The 26,386-nt window shown below is 47.0% G+C and overlaps 1 protein-coding gene across 1 annotated transcript in view; it reads left to right on the top strand.

The window, feature by feature from the left end:
- Positions 1-6,747: 6,747 nt before the first annotated feature.
- BIN3 (bridging integrator 3) overlaps positions 6,748-26,386 on the top strand; it is a 42,315-nt gene continuing 22,676 nt past the window's right edge. Inside the window, exon 1 of the mRNA XM_059371637.1 lies at positions 6,748-6,878. Coding sequence (XP_059227620.1) covers positions 6,763-6,878 — 116 coding nt within the window. The 5' untranslated portion in view covers positions 6,748-6,762. The remainder of the gene's footprint in view (positions 6,879-26,386) is intronic.

The raw sequence follows: 26,386 nt of genomic DNA, 5'->3' as shown, positions 1-26,386 counted from the left end.
GGGTCCTTGACTGCCCCCAAAGACAAAACCCTGACATGATGCCGTCTTGATCCCCCACAGACCTTCCAAACACATCAACCGCCCCCCACCCCTTTGGTCCTGCCCCGTCGTCTCCAGCGGGATGGGACGGGACGGTTCTCCTCCCCCACTCCCTGTGCCGGGGCTGAGCTGCTGGGCTATTTGGGGCTTCGGCCGGCCCGGCAGTGTAATCAGTGCCTCGGGATAATTGCCACCTGCCCCGCCGGTGTCTAGGGGCTGTCTCGGCCACAGCGGCAGGGGGCGGACACTGGGCAGCCAGGCCCACAGCGAGGTCAGGCTAGGGCAGTCCTCCCCACGCCCTAGATCTGCTCTCCCCATGTGTGTGTGGGACCTGTGAGGATTCCCTAGGAAAGCCATGCCCTCCTGGGGGCTGCGCTCATCTGGGGTACCCTGTGGCTTCAGTGGAGAGTGGAGGGCTATCCCAGCCAAGGAACAAAAGTCCTGAGGCATGCACAATCAGCTCAAAGCCTGTCTTCCCAGTCCTGCCACTGAAATCAGTGGGTACCCCTTCTGTCTGCAAGCTGGCCTCTAGGCAGCACCACAGCTAAGTCACTGGCTCTGTTGCAAGAATGACTTCTGTTGGACCATCCCAGGCTCTCCTGCAGCCAAGCCCACCAAGCCTCCTTGTCCTCCTTTGGAGAGGTGGCAAGGGTTAATGAGATAGCACATGAGTGAGATCTCACAAAAACTAGCTCCCTCCTCTTTGGCTACTTTCTTTTCTACTCCAAGGTGGCTTAGACAGACCTGGTTTTAAACACCTGTCATTGACACTTGGCCAACTCTATGACGCTTGGGCAATTGGTTCAGCCTTGGTTTCCTCATTTATAAAAAGGGTCCTCAGAGAAGCTGCCCTATCAAGTTACTGTGAAGAACACATGGTCTTGGGGTGCCTGGTGGACTGAATTGGTAGAGCGTATGTCTCTTTCCACCTCAGGGTTGTGAGTTCGAGCCCCATGTTGGGTGTAGAGATCACTTAAAAATAAAATCTTTTTTTTTTTTTTTTTTTAAAGAGAATACATGATTGAATGCATGTCAGATGCTTTGCCGAGCACCAGGAGTACTCAGCACTGATGGACGTTATCACGGACAACTGCAAAGACCAAAGAGTGGGCATGGGAAGCTTCAGGAAGCCAACCGTGCCACACTCAGAAGAGCAAAGGCTGAAAAGACACGCCAGAGCTGATGGGAGCAACCACACAGCAACCCCAGTGCCTGGACATCCTCTGTGGCGGCTAGAGACCCGAGGCTAAGGGGTACTTCTCTCAGGATTTCTCCCTCTTGCAACCCTGTTTGCTCTAAGGTGGTGTCACATAAGCTCCTCATAGTTAGAGAACACTAGACAGTTGTGGGTATTTTCTTTTTTAAAAAGAATCAGAAGCAGCAACATCTAGATGAAGTAGCTTTGATCTTGGGAAATGTAGAAATAAAATTGTTTCTTTTTCTTTACTGACATAATCCAAACGTTATTCGTCCTAATATTTGGGATTCTTTACATATCCATGAGCGGCTAGCCAATGGAAGGGCCATTCTTCCCAGGGTGGAGCACCATGGTGGGGGTTGGGCAGGGGTGGGGTGGGGGGAGTGGGCCAAAGGGCTGACCTGAAAGAACAGGATTCACAGGGCCAGCCTGTCCCCAATACAGCCCAGCTCCAGCCTTCCCCAGGAAGATAGAGAGTTCCCATCATCAGCACCCAGGCCAACAGGACAGACCAGGAGAGCACCCTAGCTCTCTTGCCCCATCAGCACCAAAGCAGGAGCAAAGGGCACCCAAAGTGCCAGATACTGCCCCCTTGAGGATGCAGAGGAATGCCAGAGCATGCCAGAGCATAGGGCAGGGAAAGTGGGACCCGTCCCCATTTGCAGGAGCTGCCCAACCCTAGGCAGAGCCCTGACAGCCTCAGCCCAAGGCAGCAATTCCTTAGCCCCTCCACAGCCTGGGCATCAGCCCCCTGTCACGCCATCGTGGGCTCTGTCATCCTCTTTGGCTACTAATGCCCCACTTCGGGGGCTGCATCTTCAGTGACTTACCCTTGCCTTCCCCTTTCCAGGTGTACCTTGGACCCACCTGGAGGAACAGGCCACTTGGAGCCAACTCAGATCCCAGGGGCTTGGGGCATGGGCTCAGTGCTCCTCTTGCCCGTTCTCTTTCCAGTGGGCATCTCCTATTATGGGTCAATCTATCAGGGGCCTGCCCAGCCTGGAGGAGCAGCCCTTGGGCACATGCCCGGGACCCATGCTGTCCAGGGGTATTGTTTTCCCTCCTGGGTGCGCTCTTTCTCACTCTCGTCTCCTCCTTGGCTTCTGCGAGCTAATCAGGGAGAAGGAGGGGGAGGTGGGGGATGCTGCTTGCCTTCCCCGTTATCTGCAGCAATCCACGGTGACTAATGCTCCCAGTTGGTAAAAAGGCAGTGTAATCAAAACACTTTTTTTTTAGTCCTTAAAGTTAGTCATTCTCCCAGAGTGGAGGAAAAAAAAAGCCCACAGCAGGCACCATGAAATGCAAGCTGAGAGGCTCACACTGCGGGGGGAACTAAAGCATTGGCCATGGGAGCTCCCTGTAGGTCTGAGGCTTGGACCTCCTTCCTCCCAGCCCTTGACTAGCCCTCCTGCACACCCTCCTTTGTCCTTGCTTTCCTCAGCATCTGGGCTGGTAGATCCCTGAAGGATCCCTGAAGGATCAATGCCAAGTCCAGAATCTGCCCTTTTCTCTCACCCTGCCAGGTGCTGCCACCTGCTGGTCCCGAGCTCGCTGACCAGGAGGAAGCATATAAAAGTTCCCAGGTCGAGGCCAAGCCCTGAATCCCTTTAGGTGCCTGGTCTCAGGCTGGCCCGCCCCTCCAGGGTTCGTGCTTCGCCTATTCCCCAGCTGTCTGCTGCTCCTTTCCACTTTGCCTTGACAGAGTTGTAGTGTCTACAGAAGTAGGAACTTCAGTGGTGAGAGGTCGTATAACCACAGCGTCAAAAAGCATAAGGTTCAGGACCAGGAGGCCCAGGTGGGAATTCCTTCTCCCTACTTACCAGCTGTGCTTTATGCCGATCACAGTAATAGGATCGACTTCACAGCATCATGGGAAACGGCGAAAACGGAACCACTTAAAACAGTGCCTGCCATATCGTGAATGCTCAGTTATTAACTGGTAATAAAAATAAGAACAATGGCTAAATAATAAAATAGACTGGACCGCCTTAGTCATCCAAGGCAGGCATCGCTAATCAATCACAGAACTTCCCCAACAAGGACAGATTCCCCAGAATCCTATGTGGTGCTCCAGGCAGCCAGGAACAAGCCATTCTAGATGGCAAGTGGGATGGCACCCATTTGCCATCCCAGATCTAACCCAGACTCTTTATGTTACAGTCAAGAAAAATGAAGCCTGGAGGAGGGGAGAGACTCCCTCAAGCTACTTGGGGACAGAGCCAGGGTCCAGACAGCTATTCCTGGCCCTGACTGCTTAGCTAACCCAGCCTCTGACTTGCCACTTTACCCTGACATTTGAGCCCTTGAGGTGTGCTTCCCACCACTGAAAACTTTCACCCACATATCCTGCATCTTCTCCCACCCTTGCTCGTCTCCCATGTCCTTGGCCCATGGCTCCTCAGGGAACTCTTGTTCTGGGCCACCTTGTTGAGCAGATGCAGAACAGAGGAAAGTGGGTAGTGAAACCATATAGAAACCTGAGGGTTTGGGTCTGAATTTATGCTCCGGGAGCCTCCCAGGACAGAAAGACCTTCAGGGCTGCAAAGGGAACTCGGCCCATCAGTTCAGCCCCCTAACAGTCAATCCCTTCAGTCTCAGCCCTTACGCTGGTGAGGAAGTTCCTCATGATCCAGCTCTAGTTCAGGAAGCCTTGCTCCTAGCTGACTAGCGGTCCGCCTGGTGAAAGAATCGGACCTTTGTGTGGGGAGGGCATATAGGACAAGCCCAGAGAGGAGGGTCAGTGGGGAGCACCTGCTCACCAGTTTCTGAGTAGAGGGGAGGGGTGTGGTGGCTTAACTGGTTCTTTGGCTCTTTTCCCTCTGGTACAGAACTCTGTCCACCCAAACAAATCTCTGCCCCCTGAACACTCCCTGAACTTCAGGCTCAGACTTTGGGGGAGGAAGCAGTATTCACCAGGCTGGCAGCCAGGAGCATCCCACCTCTGTCTGAAGCTCCTCCACTCTCAGCTTCCACAGAGAAGCTGAATTTGCTCATTTCCAGCCCCCCTTCCCTCCCCAAAGGGGCAGGATCAACCTGACCCTCATAGTGCCATCCTTTGGTTCCCAGAAGAAAGACTGAGCTTCCCACCCTGGGTCTGGAGACCCGCAGCTGAATTTTCTGTGACAGTGGGAGGTGTTTATGTTTCCTCATGTTCAGCTCCCCAGGGATCAATGCAGAATGCCGTGTCATGCTCATGGAGGGAAGCTTGGGGGTCCACAGGACAGCAGGGGGCCCAGCCGTCCATCTTCAGCCTGGCACATCTCAGGCTGAGCAAAGGAGCCACAGGGAAGGAGTCCAAGCGGGCCTTTCCAGACAGAATCCTAGAAGGCCAGCATTCTTTCCAGGACCCTTAGCGGTCATGCTGGCCCCATTAAAGAGCCAGGGCTGTGGGTAAGCCGCATGGCCCTAGTTGGGCCTCAGGCTGAATCCTTCCCTCTCCCCTCCTTCCCACCCTCCCCCTCCCCGCCCTGAAATGTCAGATCTGCTGACATCTCTCAATTTGCTCAGATTTGCTCACTTCTCTCAGCTTGCCTTTCTGTTCAGGCCCCATGCCACAGACCTCCTCTATTTTCCTATTTCCTGATGACCTCTTCAATCAATAAGACAACTTAAAACCTCATAGTGTTGGCAACTTTGGTGATATTATCCATCCACTCATCTTCTGGAAAATGCGGCCAAGGTTCAGAGACAGGATGTGACTTCCCGAGGTCAGTCCTAGTGTCAAAGATGGAACCAGAGCCCACGACTCCTCTAGACTCCTTATCCAGAATCCATTATTCTTGTCCTATGGGATGTGTCTGCTACCCGCCAACCCTGAAACACACTTCCTCTGGGATATAGTGGTTGCCTAGGCTGATATTTCTGGAAATTCTTTAGCACTTTGGGGCAATAATTAAGGGACACAGGGCACAGGGAAAGGAAGAAGCAGGTGGGAGAGCCATCCACAGGTGTTAAAATACCAGAATGTTCATCAACCACATCACCCCTCATCCATCCATCACACCTTGTACAAAGCAGCAAGGACTGTCCCTCCCTTTGCCTATCCTCTGTCCAGGCTGCCTTTTGGTGACTTCTCTTCCTCTTTATTCTTCAGGTTCTCTAGTGTTCACTTTGGCTTGTTTCCTGAGGAATAACATGGTGATGAAGCTGATCTGTGGAAGGCACTCGGGGGCCCACCCTCTATTGGAAAACCCCTGTTGAGTTAAACTCTAGACTCTCAACAATGGAAACAGAAAACACAAATGAGAGACCATCTGCTGTGGACGAGCCTCTGAGTACCCCAGCTCCTCCTGACCAAGCCGTCCACTCTTCCCTGGTAACTCAAAACAAGTGATACACATCTTCTCTTCAGTGGCTTAACTTGAGATCCATTTGAAGGAAAATTCCCAGAGAGAGGACCCATGTGAGCCCAGCAGTTACTTGCACAGGCCTCGCTGCCTGCTTTTCTCTTCTGAGGTAGGGAGGTTCTTGTGGGTGAGGAGGCCAACATGGCTCAAGACCCCAGGCAGCTTATAAGGGACTAAGGCCCTGAACTCTGTCTTTGGGAGAACCAGAGTGAGCTGCTTGCCTGGAACTCAGTCCCCTTCTCAGCTAAGACAGGTTTCCTCTGCCTGGACTCCCTCCAGCCCTCATCTCGGATTAAACTGGCTAGACTGAGCTGCCTTTAGGACTTGGCTTACACATCAGCTCTTCAGGGAAGCCATCACTAAAACGCACATGCAGCTTGCAGGAGTCCCTTATGGGCCGCCTCAGCGCCCTGTCCTTTCCCATCATATGTGATTACTTAGTTGCCTTTTATCTCTCCTTCTAGGTATGTAGCTCTGAGAGAGAATTGGGGCAGGATCCATGCTTCTTCAGGGTTGTGGCCTTGGGGTTAGCACAGTACCTGGCACATAGCAGGAACACCAGGAATATTTGTCAAGTGACTGAGTAAAAACAATGGGACCATTCACATCATCTGGGTTCTGTAAAGCGGAGCAGAGGGAAGGACTAGGAGACAAGGTGCAACCCTTACTCTTTGTTTTCTTTCGTTGGGTGGGTAAATCGACAGAACATTGTCAACCTGAAAAGCCCCTTTTATATTCAGAGCCTTGTGCCATCTATAAGGGGACAGATCCATCGATGTTTTTGTTTGTAGCAGGTAAGGCATGTACAGGGTACACAATTTAAAAGACACAAAGACCACAAGGGGAACGTAAGTCCCGCCCCCCCCCGGCTCCCCCACTGTCCCTTCCCCTATGGACAAGGGCTGCTTAGAAATCTCTTTGCAGACAGAAAAACTGAGGCCATAACAAGGTTAAGAGGCAAGTGTAGTAAGCGAATGAGAATTTTACAAATCAGTATCTCTGGCAGAAAACGCACCCGGCGGTGGGGGGGGGGTGTCCCCACGCTGCCGCCACAAGCTGAGCCCCGAACCTCCAACGCAAGGTGCGAGGTCTCCCGGCCGGCCGGGCAAATGCGCGGGACGCCGGCCGCCGAGGAAGGGTTAACGCCCCGGGCCCTGCCCACCCCCGCCTCTTCCGGGTATGGGGGGTGGGGTTACGTCACTTCCTGGAGACTGGCTGAATCCGGAAGTGATCCCTGAGGACCCAGTTGCAGCCGAGGACCCCGGCGGCAGGGCCAGTTTCGGGACCATGAGCTGGTGAGTGAGGCCAGGGCGGTAGAATCGCTGGAGACCTAGGCCCGCCAGGCGCCTTGCCCGCGCCCACCTGAGTCTCCTCGTCCGCGCTGCCCGCCCTGCCAGCACAGACCCTCCGCCCTTGATCGTTCGAGGGCCCTTGCCCTGGTGCATTCGCGGAGGCTCCGTCTCTCGGCAGGACTCACCGGGAGCGGGGGCGGGGGAATCCCCTTGGCCTGGGATTCCCGCGTCCGTTTCCTGACTCTTTCTGTTACGTAGAACCGGTCCCCTCTTCTCCCAGCTGCTTGGAGTGAGGAAGTTTCCTGTTTCCTCCTCTTGTAAACGTTCGTTGAAGTGGAGTAAAATGCCTGCTTTCTCCCCTGTGGGCATCTCTCCACGGCTCCCGTAGACTCCCGTAGACTCTGGCAGTCTGGGCCCAGCTCACTGATCAAAAACCCACTCGCTTTCAGATGACTAGTCTTTGAACCACTTAACAGTCTTTGAAAGACAGAACTTGCTGCTCTTTTGGAAGGGTCCAGAATCGAAAACCCACACCCACACTCCCAGTGTGGGATTGAACTAGTTTTAATCATTGGCAGGGCCATTACCCACTCACTGTTTTCTCTGGAACATAGACATAGGTAAGCTAAAATTACGGGAACCAGCAGGTCATGAGGAAAGATGCTAAGGAGTCTCAGAGTAGGAGAGTCACAGCTCCAGCGTTGGAAAGTATGTTGCTGTAGGATGGCCATAGTAGATGAAGGAGGCTCATAGTAGAGACTTCATAATACTTAATGGTTGATTTGTTTTGACTCGGTTTGCCCAAAGGGCCTTTCTTACCTTCAGACCCAAGGACCTGAATATCCACAACCTCAGACCTCAGGGGGTCTAGCCGTATAGTTTGCTTGTATGAATACACTGACCTTTAGAGATGTATGAGATGAATCAAATCTCTTGGAATCCAAGGTCCATTTAGCATAGGGAATGTGTTTGTCACTCTGTCCTCATAGTCTAGTCTGTTTCTTTATACAAAGTAAATGTATGATAACTGGTCATGAATGAATGAATATAGGAGAATATCCTTCAGGAAGGCCCTTGCAGTCTCACATTTGACCATTAGTGGAAACTACGCACTGGCCACAAGTTGCGAATATCAGCCAGTGTTAAGGACAATTCTCTAATGTAAAATTTAGACCATTTCTGTCCCCTCTGCTTTCCTGCTTCGTAGACAAAGATTGATGGACAAATGTCAGAGAGTTGGTACCAGCACGAGAGGAAGCCCGGAGCAATGCCCTAATAAGCCCCGGCAGGAGCTGCTCTTTTTTCCCTCCACCTTTGTTCCAGGAGGCCGATAGGGGGCTAGAGCCTTAAAAGCTAACTTTCCCATCTTGTTATAACCTAGTTAGTGATGAGCAAAGTGGCAGTCTTTCAGTTCCCTTTCCTAAAGAAATTACTTCCTTAAAGTGTCAGCCTGGGTTCTCTGACCTTGTGATATAGATATCCTCTTCCTAGCTGCATCTGGAAACTTTGGAATTCCCTTGCTTAATTTTTTAAGGTAAAAACCAGAGAGTACAAATGTTTTGTATTGCTTAGATTGGCATTCACAGTTTTAAAAGTCAATCTTTGCTTCAGTAATCAGGAGAACAGAGCAGCAGGCAGGGTAGAGGATTCTCCTGGTGATCTGAAGCATGCTGTTTCCACCTGTCTTAAAGAAGGCTTTCTATCCGAGAACGCAATAGCCTGTTTCCTAAGGCCTGTCAGGTTGCAGAGAATTGAAATTGACAACTGACGGTTCAGCAAAAGCTTGAGATTTTTATTCTGCAGAGTTAATTTACTAGTGTAGCTTTTGCAGCTTGGCATCTCCTTGGACCATGGGTCAGAACCAAAAGGGTGGCTTTGTCCCTCAAAGCTGAGATTCCTTTTTCTTCCTCTATAGAGGGTCTCTACGTCATCTCTTACGTGGACCCTGACCCTATCTCCCTGAGAGGGGAAGAGCACCGGCGCCTGGGCACACAATCACACTCAGTTCATGGCTCAATGGCTGGCAAAGGGAGCAGGGCTGGGTCCTTCTGATTCACTCCTGGAGTGGTTTTCCTGCTCCCAGAATGAATCCATCCATTCATCCAAGACTGGAATTCTCAGTGGGGGAAGAGACCAGAGTGACGTAGGGCCATCATAGGAGGCCGATGCCCAGGGTCAAGTTCACCAAGCACATGGGGTATGCCAGCCATCATTGAATAAGTCCTAGGGGCATGCAGCCCATGGTCCCCAGAGGGTAGCCATTGTTCTGTGCTAGGCTGGGCTTTCAAAATGTCACAGTGAGAAATGTCCAATATTGATGCCCTTTGCACACTGTGGACTTTGCATGAAGAGTGAGAGGTCTTTGTTCCCTGCTTCCTCTGTGCATGCAGCCCACCCACCCCGTTTGTTTAGTGGGTACCTGCTATCTTCCTGTACCATCTTCCCGTCCATTCATCCACCGACCACCCACGCGTCTTCTCGCCAGGTGGTCCAGTGTTGTGCCCTGCTAGGAAGAAGGCGTTTGATATTCAGGTCAAACATCTCAGGTCACTGATCCGCTATTTGGGCCTAAGTCAAGCACTTCCCTCTCCTCTCCTGCTTGTCTCCCCCTCTCTCTTCTTGTGTCTGTATCTTTATTATTGTATGGAGGGAGAGTTCAGAAGAATTAAGAATATAATCTGCCTTATCCATCTGGCTTCACTGTCTCCAGGGAGCGTAGCCTTCCCTGGAACCACACACCTTGATGCTCTTAGGCTTGAGTGACAAGGAAAAAGGAGGCCTGCAGTAAATCTTCCTCTGTTAGAGGTCCGGAAGTTTGACTCAGAACGAAGGAAATCAGCGTCCATGCAGAGAAATGTGGCTGGGAGTTGGAGGGGTGAGTTCAGGTTCTGGCCGCCCCCCGCTGCTGCCTGTTGCTTTGGGCCCTGGCATAAGACATCTCACTCTTGTTTCAACTGTTTGTAATGAGAGGGGAAGGGGCTTTTTCCAGTGTTTGGAAAGAGCTGAGGATCCTGAATCCCACAGCGTCTTTGTCAAATATGTTTTCTTCAGTTATGCTCATCATGTCCATATGTTGGGGCAGCTTCAGAACTGGCAATTCAACTGTTAGAGTTGCTTCCCTGAACCCATTATGTCGGTGTCTAACACATTAAGTAAGGCCCGCGGCGACTTGTTGCACACAGATCGTGCTCCATAACTGTTTGTTGATTTCCTGCTCAGTGAACATTTCTACTGTACAAGGGGCCTGTGCTGCATTTTGGGGACACAGGAAAGGCTCTCAGAACCAATGCCTGTTATAAGCCAGCGTATGGAAAGCGCTGGGGCTTCACAGGAGTGACAGCCAATCACCAAATGTCAGTATGGCATCAAGAAAAGTTTCAACCAGAGGACGTAGTTTTAGTTAAACCTTGACTAGCCAGTATGCAGCGTTGCAGTGGGCAGTGGGAGAGGGGCCCAGGATAGAGGGATGGCGTGGAAAAGGCGTGTGGAGACGGAATGCATCAAGAGTATTCAGTGGGGTCAGTCAGGAGACTGGCTTGGGTTTAGCTCATAGGGCTGCGTGGATAACAGCAGGCACCAGAGTTAGGGCCCCTGGTCAGTGCTTGCAGGGCCTCCCCGAGGAGCCAAAACTCAGCTTCGGCTTTTGAAAATGGAAGGGTTTTGAGCATGGAAGTGACACGGGGAGATCAGCCGTTTCATGGGATTCATTTGGCAGTGCTCTGTATGAGAGTTCAGAGAAGGGGAAGAATGGAGCCTGGGTTGGGGGGAAGAGTGGGTGGGGAAGGTGGGGCACGAACTTGGACAGTGGCCTCCTCTATATTTTTTGACCACAGTTTGCAGTCAGAAATAGCTTTGATATCGCATCGCAGCACACCTACATTTATACTTCAGGCACATGTGTGATGCATTCCAGTATTTTCTGTTATGTTCTAGTTCATGTTTAAAAGAATGGTGTACTTCCACTGATCTCATGACTGATTTTGATAGATTTGCAGTGGGATAAGGTGTAGCAACGTACATGATTGATGTGGGACCCCAGATAGACAAACACTGATTTGGGCGTGTATTGCAGGGATTCAGGCTACAAGCCAACACATGTGACTCCAGCCAGCAGAAGACAGTGTTGCCCATTTATCTGGTGGGTTTTTGAGGGTCATAATAAGAAACGTAGAGGGGGCAACTCTGAAAAGCCCCAGCCACGTGCTGTGTAAGAATTTAATCCATAGATGGGAAAAGTGTCAGTCACTTTAAGGAATAGGGAACTGAAGCAGACAAAAGCCTGTACCAAGATGTTGGTTAATTAATAATCAGGGAAAAGCAGATTAAGCCAACAGTAAGATGCCATCACACAGCCATCTGACTGGCAACAGTGTTGGTTTTTTTTTGTTTTTTTAAGATTTTATTTAATTTTTTGACAGAGATCACAAGTAGGCAGAGAGAGGGGGAAGCAGGCTCCCCACTGAGCAGAGAGCCCATGTGATGTGGGGCTGATCCCAGGACCCTGGGATTATGACCTGAGCCAAAGGCAGAGGCTTAACCCACTCAGCCACCCAGGCACCCTGGCAACAGTTTTAAAGTCTGGCAACACTCATCTAAGGATGAGGAGCAGGGGGAGCACATGCCCACTGGCATCCGGGGTGCGAGGTAGCGTGGAGAGGAGTGGTGTGAATTGATCCAGCCACTTTGGAGGTTTCTACAGCACCTGTGACATTGGAAACGTTTGCACCCCCTGGCCCAGAGCAACTCCCGCCAGGGAGCAGGTCGCTTCATTGTGTGTGGGTGTCCAGCCTCTCCAGTGTGGTGTCTTTACATAATGAGACAGGTGGTCATTACAGTGGATGAAGCGGGGCAGTGTATATGAATGTGGACAAATCTCAGACGCATAGTGCTGGACAGAAAAGTTAGTTTCAAAGTGATGCATTCAATATTGTACTATTTCCGTACAGTTCGGGCCTATAAAACAGTACTGTATTGTGCTTACAGATTTAAACGTATGTAGTGAAAGTCTGGGAATGATACCTACTAAAGGCAGAGCCATGGCTCCCCGCCAGGGTGAGAAGGAGTGTGTGGGGGGGTACGTAATCACGCTATAGCCCTCAGGGGGCTGAACAGCAGTGCCTGAGGAGCTACACTGCTTCAAGAGTGAGGTCAGAGGCAAGTGTGGCTTCATGGTAGAGCATGATGATGCTCGGTGAATGCCTGAGTATTTCCTCTCTGTCATTTCTGAGTACTTATAATATTGATAATCCTCTTAACTCTTGTCATGCCTGGCCTGAGGGGCATCACAGCCAGAGCTCACGTCACCATTCGGTGCAGGAGAACTCCTGCCTCCCACATTTGGTAGGCAAGGATGACCTGGGGAGGTAGGCCTAGAAGTGAGTTTCCCTCTCAGGCCCCCTTCTCCTTCTCCTTGCTGCTTTCAGACCTTCAGCAGAGAAGGGAAAGGGTCGAGTGAAAGCTCTTTGTAGAATTCCTGGTTGGTTAGAGACTGAAGTGAAAATGAGATTGGAGATAGTGCCTCAGAAGTGAAACAGCTGGGCTGGTGCCTCTCAGAGTCTGTCGCCATCAGAGCCAGGGTTCACCGGTCAGAATGGGAAGTAGGCACTGGAGGCTTCTCTCAGGCTTGTTGAGTAAGCAGGAGAAGCCTTTCACCTCACAATGCCTTCTGTTTTCTGTTTATAAAATGGGGAAACGCATTTTCTAAGGAACTACAGAACAAACAAACGGACTACCTCCCCGAATTGCCTTCCTTCCTCTTGTTTCTAGACCTTCAGCAGTGCCATCAGCCTCCAGACTTCAGTCACAAATCCTTTCACTACTCAGGAGGAAGTCCCCATTCATTGTAGGCAAGTGGACCCACTTGGGACTGCTGCTTGCCCCCGAAACAGAACAAATCACTGCAGCTTCCCTAACCATACTGACCTCTGTGTAACCGTGTCGAGCCACCCCCTCAGGCCTCAGTTCATTCATCATCATCGAAAACAACATCATCTTTATTGCAGATCCATACAGGCCGCTGACTGTATAGTCAGGAACTATTTTAGGAACTAAACTGGTTTGGCCCTCCAGTGACCCTACACGATATGTATATTATTGTCCGATTCTGTGGGCAAAGAAACTGAGAGACAGGAAGGTTAGGTAACTTGTCCAAAGCCTCACCATTGGCACTTGGCAAAGCAAGGACTTAAAAACCAAGCAGTGCGGCTCCAGAGTCTGTCCCCCCATTCAGCGCACTGGCTCTAGTGGGGAGTACAAGAGGGGACCGCTTTAAATGACCTGTGGTCTGTGAAGCACCTAGCGCCAACCAGCACTAAGGAGATGCTTGGTAAATGGCCACTTGAACTGGAAGATTTCTAAGATCTCACGAATTCTGTGATTCATTCCGTCTCAACTGCTCAGAGGTCAGCCTGGGGAGCTATGGAGAAGGAGGGATCACAGCTGAGCTGAGGGATTGTTCCAGTCCAAATGACAAATCGGCCAAGTCACAGAGTCATGCCTTTTATTTTTAAACACACACATACCTCCTCGGACTGGTGGCGAGTCAGGGCAGTATTTTGTATGTGCCCTGGTTTTAGATCTGGCTAATTCAGGGGAAAGACTACAGGGGCCGGGACGGTGTGGAAAGGCTGTGGTCAGATGTGCTGGAAATGGCCATTTTACAGCTCAGTCCATGTCCCCTTCTGATGGGCTCTCTCCTGCCCTTGTTCAGGCTGAACTCTCCGTGGCCGGGTGGCACTGTGGCCAGCTGGCCCTGCCGAGAGGATGACCTCCAGCATGCAGCTGCTCTGCAGGAGCCAGCTGCCTCTCCCTAAGCCCTGCCCTGGCCCCAGCCCTCTGTTTCCTCTCCGAGTGTCAAGGTGGCAGTAGTCTTGGTGGGGCCTCAGACCAGAGAAGGCAACGACCCAAGGATCGGGTGACAGAATGATGGGGGGAGGAGGGGCTTGTCCTTCCAGCCTGCAGAAGCTGCTGCCTTTCGCCCACCTTCCTGCTCTCGCCTGAGACAGTGACTCAGGCCCAGACCACTCCCCGGGGAGCCAGGATTTCAGCCACTATCAACTGCCGCCTACTTCTTTACTCAGCCCTCCCTTCTTTCTCACCTCCCTCACCTCCTCCCTCCCCCCAAAACTGTGATCCCTCAGAAAGATGTGGGGTGGGGTAGACTGAATCATTTCAGGGTTCTCTCCACCCCCGAGCCAGGCCTAGGCTCATTCACATTTGGTAGGAACCATTTCCAGAGGCCAAGGTGAAGACCAGGGAGGAACGTGTAGGTTTCAGCTTCTTTCCACTCTTCTTTTTTATTATTTTATTTTATTTATTTGACAGATAGAGATCACGAGTAGGCAGAGAGGCAGGCAAAGAGAGAGGGGAAGCAGGCTCCCCGCTAAGCAGAGGGCCCAATGCAGGGCTCGATCCCAGGACCCTGAGATCATGACCTGAGCTGAAGGCAGAGGCCCAACCCACTGAGCCACCCAGGCGCCCCTCTTTCCACTCTTCTTTGTCATGGAAGCAGAGGACTCTCCAGAGAAGGCGGGCCTTGAGGGATCTGCTGGGGTGACCAGGGGATCCCCACCCAACTGCCATCTGGGCCTGCCTCTTGTCTCTGCCTCTGCAGTAGAGGGGGTGGGGAAACAAAAGATTGAGAAACCCAGCAAATTGAAAATGCAAAAGAGCTGTTTTTGTAAATAGACATTACACAAGAGCAGGAGTTTTTTTTGGAAAGGTTTTACTGAGACAGACAGAATTAGCCAACTGGCATCGTGCTGCTAATAGAGATATTTACTGTTTGAAAAAGTATATTTGTAGCTTCGGAGAACATCCTGTTGACTTTTCTTTATTGTGAAAGTGAATCCCCCCCCACCCCCTTTGTGCACATAGAACTCTTTTTCTTTTTTTAAGTGGGGCACGTTAAGGGTTGGAGAAGGGTAGGCTCGAGAGAATTGTTTTCTCTGTTTTGTTGCTGAGACCAAAATAGCCCTGTTTCTGCCCTCTGGTGCTCATATTTACGGACTGGCAAGTAGAAGCAACTAAGGAATCCTAGTCCGGAGGACAGGAGAGCTGTGAACCCTCACGATTTCTTCCAGAGCAGAGAGATTCTGCGGGGAGCAGGCCCTGTCTTCTCTCTGGACCTCTGCTTCCTCATCCAAAGCCAAGGGAAGAACCCTGGGGAAGGTCCCGAGGCCCACTGAGCCTCACTGAGTCCCTGAGGACTGCCAGCCTGAGCCCCAACACCCCCTTGGGGCCAGGCAACCCTGCTCTCGGAGCTGCCGCCATGCTGATGCTCTTGCCGCTGACGCCTTCCAGAGCAGCTGTTTCTCCCCAGGAAGTCCCTGTGTCCCAGCGGGGTTCTAGAACCACAGGGAGGAGATCAGGGAGGGAGTGACAAGAAGAGGCAGAAGAGCTGCTTGAAGTGTAGTCCTTCTGCTTGGTCTTCCCCCCACCACCACCACCTTCCACCGCTTGGGTGGTGGTGTTCCCTCAGGGTACCTGCCCCAGTTTTCAGGCTCTTGCTCAGCAGAGGGGAGCTTGTCTGCCATTTGGCAGCCTTGGAATAAACCCAGGAGACTCTTCTCCCGTGATAATTCCTCTTAAGCTCGTTGAATTATTAGTTTGGGGGGTGCCTGGGTGGCTCAGTCGGTTAAGTGACTGACTCTTGATTTCGAATCAGGTTAGCATCTCAGGGTCAGGAGATCAAGCCCCGAGTTGGGCTCCGTGCTCAGCGGGAAGTTGGCTGGAGACTGTCCCTCTCCCTCTGCCCCTGCTCATGGGTATGCTCTCTCTCAAATAAATAAATAAATAAATATTTTTAATAATTGCCTGTGTATATATATATTTTTAAAAGATTTTATTTATTTGTCTGACAGACAGAGATCACAAGTAGTCAGAGAGGCAGGCAGAGAGAGAGGGGGGAAGCTCGATCCACGGACCCTGGGATCATGACCTGAGCTGAAGGCAGAGGCTTTAATCCACTGAGCCACCCAGGCGCCCCAATAAATAAATATTTTAAAATAAAATAAAGTAGTTGTCCCTCAGCCCATATTCTGAGACCATGTCCAGCCAGGCTTCACTGCCAATGCTATAGGGTAGCTCTGGTGAGACCTGTTTTGTTTTGTTTTAGCTTTGGTTTAGTCAGATAAGGATTGGGAAGCCGAAAACAATGATCTTACCTTTCTTTGTTTATAAAGACTTATCTGAGAGTAACTTTTTTCAGGAACCTCAAATGAGAGTATGGTGTGGTATAGGGCCCTGGGGCAACGTACTGAGTTTTCTCCTTCATTTACCCACTTACCCAGTGCCTTACCGTATGCATCAGACTGGGCTATACACTCCCTGAGATGATAGAACAAGTCAGTCTTGTTCATCCCGATAGTCCTAGAACCTAGAGTAGTTCTAGGTTAAAGGAGGCCCCCGATAAATATTTGCTGAAATTCATTCAATGAAAGGTTGAACGTAGCACTGTACCTACAGTACTTACAGGAGTTGCAAAGAAGCAGAACGTGCAGTCCCTGCACCAGAGGGCTTATGTGTCAGAATGAGAAAGCAAGATTTATACACGTCAAAGTTGGTTAGCCTGACCCTTTACCAAGAAGAGTGTAACAGTGAATCACAGCACTGGGTCTAAGAGAGCAAGCTGATCATCTAGATGCCTGAAGAAGGCGGCTCTGGGACAGAACTCAAAGATCCGATCTTTGTACCTTTTAGGAAACTAGGAACAAAAAGATATTTCCTGGGGCATCTGGTTGGCTCAGTCGGTTCAGCGTCTGCCGTTGGCTCAGGTCATGATCTCAGGGTCCTGGGATTGAGCCCCATGTCGGGCTCCCTGCTTAGCGGGGAGCCTGTTTCTCCCTCTGCCTCTGAGTCTCCACTAGCTTACGTTCTCTCCCTCTCTCTCTCTCTCTCAAATAAATAAAATCTTTTTAAAAAAGAAAGAAAGAAAAGAAACCAAAAGGATAATTTCTTTACTAATTGGAAGCTTTCTGTCTGAAACCAGAGGCCTTTTTCATATTTAATGGTGAAAGGTCAGCCTTGAAACATTCTTAGTACTAAGTCAGAAACATTTCTCTACAGTTTCTGGCCAATGCTATATAACACAAGACAAGAAGTGGGTACAGGGGCACCTGGGTGGCTCAGTGGGTTAAAGCCTCTGCCTTCGGCTCAGGTCATGATTCAGGGTCCTGGGATCAGGCCCCACATTGGGCTCTCTGCTCAGTGGGGAGCCTGCTTCTTCCTCTCTCTCTGCCTGCCTCTCTGCCTACTTGTGATCTGTCTGTCAAATAAATAAATAAAAGTCTTAAAAAAAAAAAAAAGAAGTGGGTACAAAATATTGGAAAAGGAAAGGGAAGTTTTGTCATTATTTTCAAGTGATATGACTGTCTATTTGGAAAACCTAATTGTTTTTTTTTCCTTGCTGAATTTTTCGGGCTATGTAGGTTAAGTATGTAGGTGTGATGACTGGTTTCAGGGTAAATACTTAATACCCAGTAGCTTTCCTGGGTGCTAGGACAATAAATGAAAAAGAGAATTCCATTTGAGTATAATCAAGTGGAATTGGTGTGGGGCTAAAACTTCCATATGTCAGTGTTACTTTGGGATCTTGATATTCAACAGAATAAAAGTACAGGACCTATATGAAAAAACTCATAACACTAAAGCATATAATAAAAATACTTGAGTGAATAGAAGGAAATATTATGGCCCTGGATGAGCAAACCTAGTATTTGTAAAAAATGTAGGATCTTCAAAAGTTAATCTATCTATAAATGTAATGCATTTTCAGAAATAAGTATCCTGATTTGGGGAGGTGGGGTACACAGCAGCATATGACTTTGAAGTTTATCTTAAATATAAAGGCAAATTAAAATAGCCAATTACCTGAAATAAAATGTAGTGAGAAGGATCTGTTTGGGTAGATATTAAGAACTGTTATAAACCTGAATAATTAAATCTTTGTTATTGGCAAAAGAGTAGACAGGTCTGTGGTATGGAAGAGAAGTATTTCATGCTAATGAAATGATTTCTTAAAGACAGTTTATTTTCTAAATTATGTTAAAACAACTGGCTAACCGTATACTCAAACTCTAAATGGAGTAATGATTTAAATATAAAAAATAAATCATTAAAATTCATATGAAATGCAAGGGACACAGATAAACAAAACAGTCTTGGCAAAGTTGGACAGCTCAATACTTCTCAGTCTCAAAACTTACAACAGAGGTCCAGTAAGTAGGACATTGTGGCACTAGCATAAAGATAGACATGTAGATCAGTGGAATCGAATCAAGAGTTCAGAAATAAAGCCTTACATTTATGGTCAGTTGACTTTTTTTGTAAGGAGGCCAGGACAGTTCAACAGGGAAGTTGTAGTCTTTTCAACAGCACTAGGATAACTGGATATCCACATGTAAAAGAATGAAGTAGGACCCTTACCACACCATTCACAAAAATCGACTCCAAATAGATCAAAGTCCTAAATGTAAAAGCTAAAACTACAAAATCCTAAGAAGAAAACATAGGGGTAAGTCTTCATGACCTCGAATTTGGCAAGGAATTCTTAGACATGATGCCAAAAAGCACAAACAACAAAAGAAAAAATAGACTTCAGAACCTAAAACTTCTATGCTTCAAAGGACACCATGAAAAGAGTGAAAAAAAGCACAATTCACAAATGAGAGAAAATGTTTGCAAATCATATATCTGATCAGGAATTTCTACCCAGAATAGATGAAAAACTCTTACAACTCAACAATTTAAAAAGGCAACCCATTTTTAAAACAGGCAAAGGATTTGAATGGATATTTCTCCAAAGAAGACATACAGATGCCTGATAAGCACATGAAAAGGTGTTCAACATCATTAGTCATTAGAGACGTGTCAGTCAAACAACGATGAAATAACCCTCATACCCACTGGAATGGTTAAAGTAAAAAAGGCAAGGACAAGTGTTGGTGAGGATGTGAAGAAACAGGAACCCTCACCCACTGCTGGAGGTTGTAAAATGGCACAGCCGCTTGGAAAAGTCTGACAGCTCCTCAGAAATGTAAGCATAGACTTAACCGTATGGTCCAGCACTTTCGCTCCTAGGTGTATCCTCAAGAGAAATGAAAATGTATGTCCACATACAAACACGTGCACAGACGTTCATAGCAGCAGCATTCGTATGGCCAGAAAGTAGAACAACCCAAGTGTCCATCACCTAGTGAGTGAATGGATAGATGGAGAGTGAGTGAGCGGATCCAGATGGTATATCCCTGGATTGGAATATTATTCCACGATGAAAGACGAATAAAGTCCTGATACATGCCACAAAGTGGGTGATCCTTGAAAACATTTTGCCACTTGAAAGAAGCTAACACAAAAGGCTACTTCCTATATAATTCCATTTACATGAACTGTGCATACTAGAAAGCCATAGATACAGTGGATTAATGCTTTGCCAGCGGGCTGGAAGGAGAGGAGAAGTGGAAGTGATTGCTAATAGACCCGGGGTTTCTCTTGGGGTGATGAAAATGTTCTGAACTTAGATGGTGGTGATGGTTACACACTTCCGAATGTAGTAAAAACAACTAGACTGTACACTGGGTGAATGTTATGGTATATAAATTATATCTCAATAAAGCTGTTACTTAAAACTTAATAAATCAGCGGTGCCTGGGTGGCTCAGTCGATTAAGTGTCTGCCTTCGGCTCAGGTCATGATCCCAGGGTTCTGGGATTGAGACCTGCATTGGGTTCCCTGCTCAGTGGAGAGTCTGCTTCTCCCTCTCCCTCTACCTGCCGTTCTGCTTACTTGTGCTATTTCTCTGTCAAATAAATAAATAAAACATTAAAAAAAAAAGTTTAATAAATCACCTTCCAAGTAAAGATGACAGATTGAATACATTCATCTAATTCATCTCCCTTACAAATCCTACCAAAAGCACACTAACGAGGTTTGTTTGTTTGTTTGTTTGTTTGTTTTAAGGCACAGATCTACAGATTCAGGGAGAATAGAAACATAGACATCATTTGGGAATTGGGATGCAGTTACGTGCAGTAACTGTCTTAAGTTCCGAGAAAGGCAAATCCTAAACTGGCATTTAGGAAAACCAAGAGCCATCGCAACTTACGTTATGGAATCCTCGAAAGTTCAGGAATTAGTGGCAGTAGGTGCTTCTAGAAGTGGGATGAAGCCAAGCGCTCAGATCAGAAGGACGGGTTGAAAGCTGTTTCTGAGTAAGTTTAGAGCCCTGCCGTCTCCTCCCCAACTCCAGTGTCCCTGGGAGACTGTCCCTGCCTCACCCTAGCAAAAGAACGAAGGGGCCCCACCCCTTGGAGAGTATGAGACAGCGAGTTCCTATACTGGGCATACAAAGGTGGATTTACTATGTGAAAACTATTTAATAAAGTTAAGCTTCAGGGCCCCTGGCTTGCGTGGACCTTGTCCAGGGCCCTGGAAGGAGCCCTCGCTGTGTGTTCACGTGATCCTGTATTTTTCATGAACATCAAAAATGTAGTTATACTGCACTCGGTTAAAAAGAGCTCTGCCTTCACTTCCTCCTTTCTCTGCTTTATACTAACTCTCATGTCAGGCAGCTGTGGAGTAGTGTAGGCCTTTTTGGGGGGATGTGACTGGAGGATTGAATTGGGAGTATGCTGCTTTAGATGCAATTTGTAGACATATTTTGAAAACTTTGCTAAAACCACGAGAAAGTGCAGATACCTGAGTGCAAATATACAAAGGGTACCTTTGGTCTTCTTTAAGTGTACTTAAAAACGGGAAAGGGGCATGGCTCAGTAGAAAAGGCAACACAATCTCGACGTTGTGAGTTCAAGCCCCATGTTGGGCATACTTAAAATATATATATATATATATATATATATATATATATATATATATATACCTTTAACTTTCACAGTGTTACATATATCCATTGTATCTCAGTAAAGCTGGAAAACATTTTGAAAAAGAAAAAAAAGCTGAGGGGAAAAATTGCGTCAAAACAAAAGTGACAACGGTGAACAATTAAATAGAGATATTCTTGAAATCAAAGTACAACAAAACATTTTCAAATTGTACTAAAAGCTAGTAATTCATTGCTAGAACAAGATCAAATTTAATTAGGAGCAATCATTCATGTTTGATGATCTAGTTAATAAAGAGGAGGAGCAAATCATATGAACACGCTGATAAAACATTTTAAATTTGTTAACACGAAGATAACAAAGATGACAAAACCCATGGTGTGTGCTCCTCCAAGGACAAGCCGGTTACCCCCATTAATTCAGAGAGCGGTTAAGATTAGTCATCATACAAGGAAACCTGATAAGTGTCTTGAAATCTTAGTTTATTTATGAGAGAAACATCAGGTTTTCCTAAATTTTCAACAGTCCTAAAATTTTTATTGTATTTATATATTACTGGTAAGTTGGAAAAAAGCTTTTCTAAACTGTCAGTAATAGAAAACAAATTTCAGTCGACCATACAAGAGGAAAGGCTGAATTACCTTTCTTTTCTCCCGAAGAAAATGATGTTAACCCACTCTGTGTCACATGAAAAGGCAATCATAGATTACGAAGCTGAAAAATGTAGGGAAATGAATACAGAGGTGTGTCAGGCAGATGATTAATAAAAATATTAGGTTATTCTTGATTTTCTGATGTTCATGTTGTCAGCTTCTATAACTTGTAATTTGTTATGTTCTTTTCTCTAAGTAAACACTCAGTTTCATGACTATTTTTATATTTGGGGTTTTTAAAGAAAAATTTTTTTTAAGTAATCTCTACACCCAACATGGGGCTCAAACTCACAACCCTGAGATCAAGAGTCACATGCTCCACTGACTGAGCCAACAGGGGGCCCTGTCCTATTCTTATATTTGTAAATTTGCATTCTTTTTCTTTAAAGGGGCCTGCAAAATCATATATGCTTCAGGCCCACAAAACTCAGATCCATTGTAAGCCCAGTTGAGGACAGGACTGCCATCCTGAAGGCAGGAGGATGAAGTGAAGGAATGTGTGGGGAGTGCTGAGACAACCCTTCAACTCAGGGGTTCCCCATAAAACTGCTCAGCCAGGCCACTCTACACAGTAGACAGATCTCATCAGAACACTCTCGGCTTCTAATCAGGTGTTTTGTCTCCTGTCACGCGTGTGAGCAGACACCCAAGATTACCACAACCCGAGGGGAGTGTTGAGTATTTTTGAAAAATGGAAACAGAAGCAGAAGACAACTTAAGGGGAAACAGACTACAGGAAGAAGAAACATTTTCTAAAGCTATCACTAAGGTCATCAGAAAGAGAAGGCATCCATGAGATTAAAAAAAAAAAAGAATACCATGAAAAATAAAACTAAATTTAAAAAAAACACAGGACATCCTGAAAATTAAAAAGAGATCTCAGAAATTAAAAATATGATAGCAGAAATGGGGCACCTGGCTGCCTCAGTCGGGAGAGCTTTCAACTCTTGATCTTGGGGTCATGAGTTTGAGCCCCACATTGGGCGTAGAGATTACTTATGTAAATGAATAAATAAAAATTTTTAAAAGTGTGCAATAGCAGAAATGGAAAACTTGACAAAATAAGGAAATGTTGAAAAGTAAAAGTTAGAGAAGCAACAAGGAGGGTCAGCATCAGAATCATGAGAATTTCAGAAATAAGAGGCAAAGAAAATGGAAAGAAACCAACTAAAACCACATTTTTTTTTTTAAATCCCAGAACGAAAGATTATAAACTGCCTAACTGAAAGAGTTTGGCACATACCCCAGCCGAATGAGCAAAATCAGACCCACAAGGTACATCACTGTGACATTTCACACCACTGGGGACAAACGTGATCCAATGAGCTTGTGTGAAGAAGTGGATCCCCTACAAAGGGTAGAAATCAGCATGCTTTCGACTTCATCAACACAGTAGCACTGGGAAAGGAGAAGCCAGTGAAGCAGTGTCTTAGAAATTCTGAAAGAAATTAAGTGCTACCCACATTCGATAGCCAGTCAAACTAACTGGTGTGAGGCAGGGTGAAATGGGTTTTGGTCTTGTGGAAGTCTCAAGAAAGTACCACATACACTTTAACTCCGCCCAAACGAGGAGTAAACCAACAAAGAGGAAGACACAGATTCCAGGTGGCAGAATTCCTGGGAGAGGTGAAAGGAATCCATGTGAGGGAAGAGAAGAGGAGAGCCTGGGCGGCCCACTGTGCCCCTGGGGCTGAGCTGCCCAGAGGCCACCGAGGATGCTGCTTCCAGAAGTGAACCCCTGATGCGAATAAATGTATTGAAAGAGTGAGGGATAAATCCGTAGAAAATTCAGCACCTGCAAGAAAGATGACAGTCTCAGGGAAAGCAAAAACATAGTGTTACCAGTTTCATATTGCTGTGTAACAAATTACCCCACAACACAGTGTCTCCAAACAACAGTACTGGTTTCTGCAGGTCAGGAATTCGGGAGTGGCTTCGCTGGGGGGGTTGGCTCGGATCTCGGCAGTCTTCTGAAGTTTTGGCCTAGGTGGAAGAATCTGTTGGCCGCCGCCCCATGTAGGAAGGAAGAGAAATCACATTATTCTCCTAATAGTTTATTTAGTATTGATCTAACCAAATCTCATAACTGGGTCAAGGAGAAGAGGAGATGCAGACAGGCTTTTGTGTCATTTGGCGGGGAGAGCCTGGAAAAGGTTGCTTGATTTCTTAAATCTTCCCCTTCCAAAACAAAAAGGAACTCGTGCCTAAAACCTAACAAGAGCTAGCAACAGAAGCATTTTTATTTAGAGCTGCAAAGGTAGATGCCAGTAAAACCAGTGGAGTCAAAAGCGCTGGTCTTGGGCAAGTGAGACGAGGGCGGGGGAGGGAGGCCAGAACAGACCTCGTTGTCTTATTAAACTATGCCCACGTAGAATTCGGATGAAAGCAAACTCTGGTTAATAAAAGGAAACCAGTAAAATAAATTCAGGTGAATTTTTATATGTCGGGGTGGAGAGGACGGTTCTTTCTCAATGAGACACCAAAAGAAGACATCGTAAAGGGAAAAGATCTGGTAGATTTGACTTGCGACTGATCAGAAGCTTCTGTACATTAAACACACATACACAAGAGGGAAAGGCAAATACTATGCCAGAAAAAAGTCCTGATAAACAGGCCAAAGGGCTAGTGTTAAGATGGAAACCATTTCAGTCTTTTAAAAAATGCTAACTGTCTCAATCTGCCTCTAGGGCAATTTGGCAAATGTATCAAAGTCTTGGGCATGTCTGTATCCTTTGACCCAGGGATTCTGACGCTAAGAATTTATCCTATGTGACTAATCTTTGATGTATGCAAAGATTTCGCTATTAAGAGTTTTTTTTTCTTAATATAGAGGAAAAAATTGAAACAGTTGAAATGACCACCAGTAAGTGATGAGGGGCACAAAAATAAAATGGTGAATGAAATACTAGATAGCCCTTATAAATCAGCCTGATGGCAACCGCATCCTGGCATAGGAAAGTCTTCGTGGTATGTTTCTTTTGTTCTTTAAAAGTTATGTAAATGTGCATATATACCCATGTACATGTGTGTACACAGATTCAGGGTGTTACTGTTTATTCTTCTGTGTCTGTGTGTTCTTTGTGTCTTCCGTGTTTTCCAAGTGTTTGACACTGATCAGGTGTTATTTTTGTAGTCAAGGAAAAAACAAGGGTTTTTGTTGTTTTGTTTTGTTTTTTGTTGTTTATTTGAAAAATATGGAAAGTGCAAAGAAGAAAACAGTAATCACACTCACACCACCCCACATTAACCACTACTAACATTTGGCATATTTGCTTCAGATTTTTTTTCTTTCTGCAAACTTTTAAAATATAATTAACACCAAAACATTAGCCTTGGTTATCTTTAGATATGAGACTGTGAGCTATGTTTTGGGTTTTTTTCCTTCTTCTTTTTCCTCTCTCTCTGTCTCACTCTCTCCCATTCTCTGCCTCCTTCCCTCCCTCTCATACTTTCCTGTATTTCCCAAGTTTTCTCTGATGATTGTATTTTACTTTTAAAGGGATAAACTTTAATTAACCATAAAAGGCCAACTATTTTCAAATGCCAAATTTTAGACATTTAAAAGAAGGCATGCAAGGTTTTGGACTTGAGAAGAGCTTTGATGCAGCTGGGAGAAGGGAAGGCATCCCGTATGTAGCGGGTGAGGGGGGGTGGCCATATGTCCCAATTGCCTTGGACAGTCCAAGTCTTATACCTGTTGTCCTGACGACATTATTGGTGACATTTTTCACGTAGTTGACGTGGTACACATAACCTGTCATTTGTGCAGACGGAGCCAGTCAGCACAGCCTCCTTCCTCCCAGCAACACTGCTCTCTTCATTTCTTGTGTTTCCGGTCTTCTAAAAACCAAGGGGCCCCTTTGAAATTCCATAGTATGTTGAGGTTAGGTAGTTTAAGCAGATGATTTTTCTTAGTTCCTTCAAAGAAATCTAACAAATTCACGTGAAAGTGTAGTAAACCATGAGTAGCGGAGCAAGAGAAGGGAATTGTTTACTCCTGCTCAGTTGTATGAACCAGCAGCATGAACCTGGGCGAGTCACTGGACCTCTCCATATTGGCTCTCCCATCTACAAAATGAGAGGGTTGAACTGGAACAATTTCTATGGTAACTTGCAATTCTAAAAATACTGTGATTCCAAATTAAGATTTAGAGAGGCTGTGGCACCACAAGTAATAGCATCTAAGTTCCTAATTTCTTTGTAGCTGGTTCTGTAGTACTAGACTCCCAGTTAGCATTATTTCGAAGACAACTGTGCGAATTCTGGAGAATTCTCATCTGGCTCCCATGTTCCTGCAACAAAGATTCAGTTCAGAATTCAGTGTTTTTGGTTTTTTTTTTTTTTAAGATTTTCTATTTATTTTACATAGAGAGATCACAAGTAGGCAGAGAGGCAGGCAGAGAGAGAAGGGGGAAGCAGTCTCCCCGCTGAGCAGAGAGCCCGATGCGGGGCTCGATCCCAGGACCCTGGGATCCCAGAACCCTGGGATCAGACCTGAGCCGAAGGCAGAGGCCTTAACCCACTGAGCCACCCAGGTGCCACTAGAATTCAAGTTTTAGATGGGCTGAAGGGACCCTCTAGTCCATCTCCTTGGTTTTAGAGTTTAAGAAACTGAGCTCTAGAGAGCTCATGATTTGTCCACAAAACAAATTAGAGGCAGAGAGCAGGCTCTCTGATTCCCGGTCTAGAGCTTGTTAGACCACAGCGTGCTTCGCGTGGAGCAGAGTCAATCTTTTCTCAATGCCACCAGGACCTCATTTGCACTGTCACCAAAATGGCCCTTGAGGGCAGTTGTTCGCTGGCCAAAACCATTGTGTCAGTCAACTCTGATCCCTAATTTTGGGGAGAGTTACCAGGGGGCAAGAGGAGGGGATTCCGGAGCTGTGCTCCCCTAACCTCAGTACTTTAGAGCTGTAAGACAGGAAAGAGCAATTCTTTACTCTCATTTTCAGTTCCAGCGCTTACCTTCCCTCCGCTAATTATAGAGCTGCCCGATTATTTGTTTACAGAAGCCACGTGA

Source organism: Mustela nigripes, chromosome 1 (genome assembly GCF_022355385.1).
Source record: "Mustela nigripes isolate SB6536 chromosome 1, MUSNIG.SB6536, whole genome shotgun sequence".
Classification (NCBI taxonomy): Eukaryota; Metazoa; Chordata; class Mammalia; order Carnivora; family Mustelidae; genus Mustela; species Mustela nigripes.
Note: the sequence above shows the minus strand (reverse complement) of the source record. Positions and strands in the feature narration are given on the sequence as shown.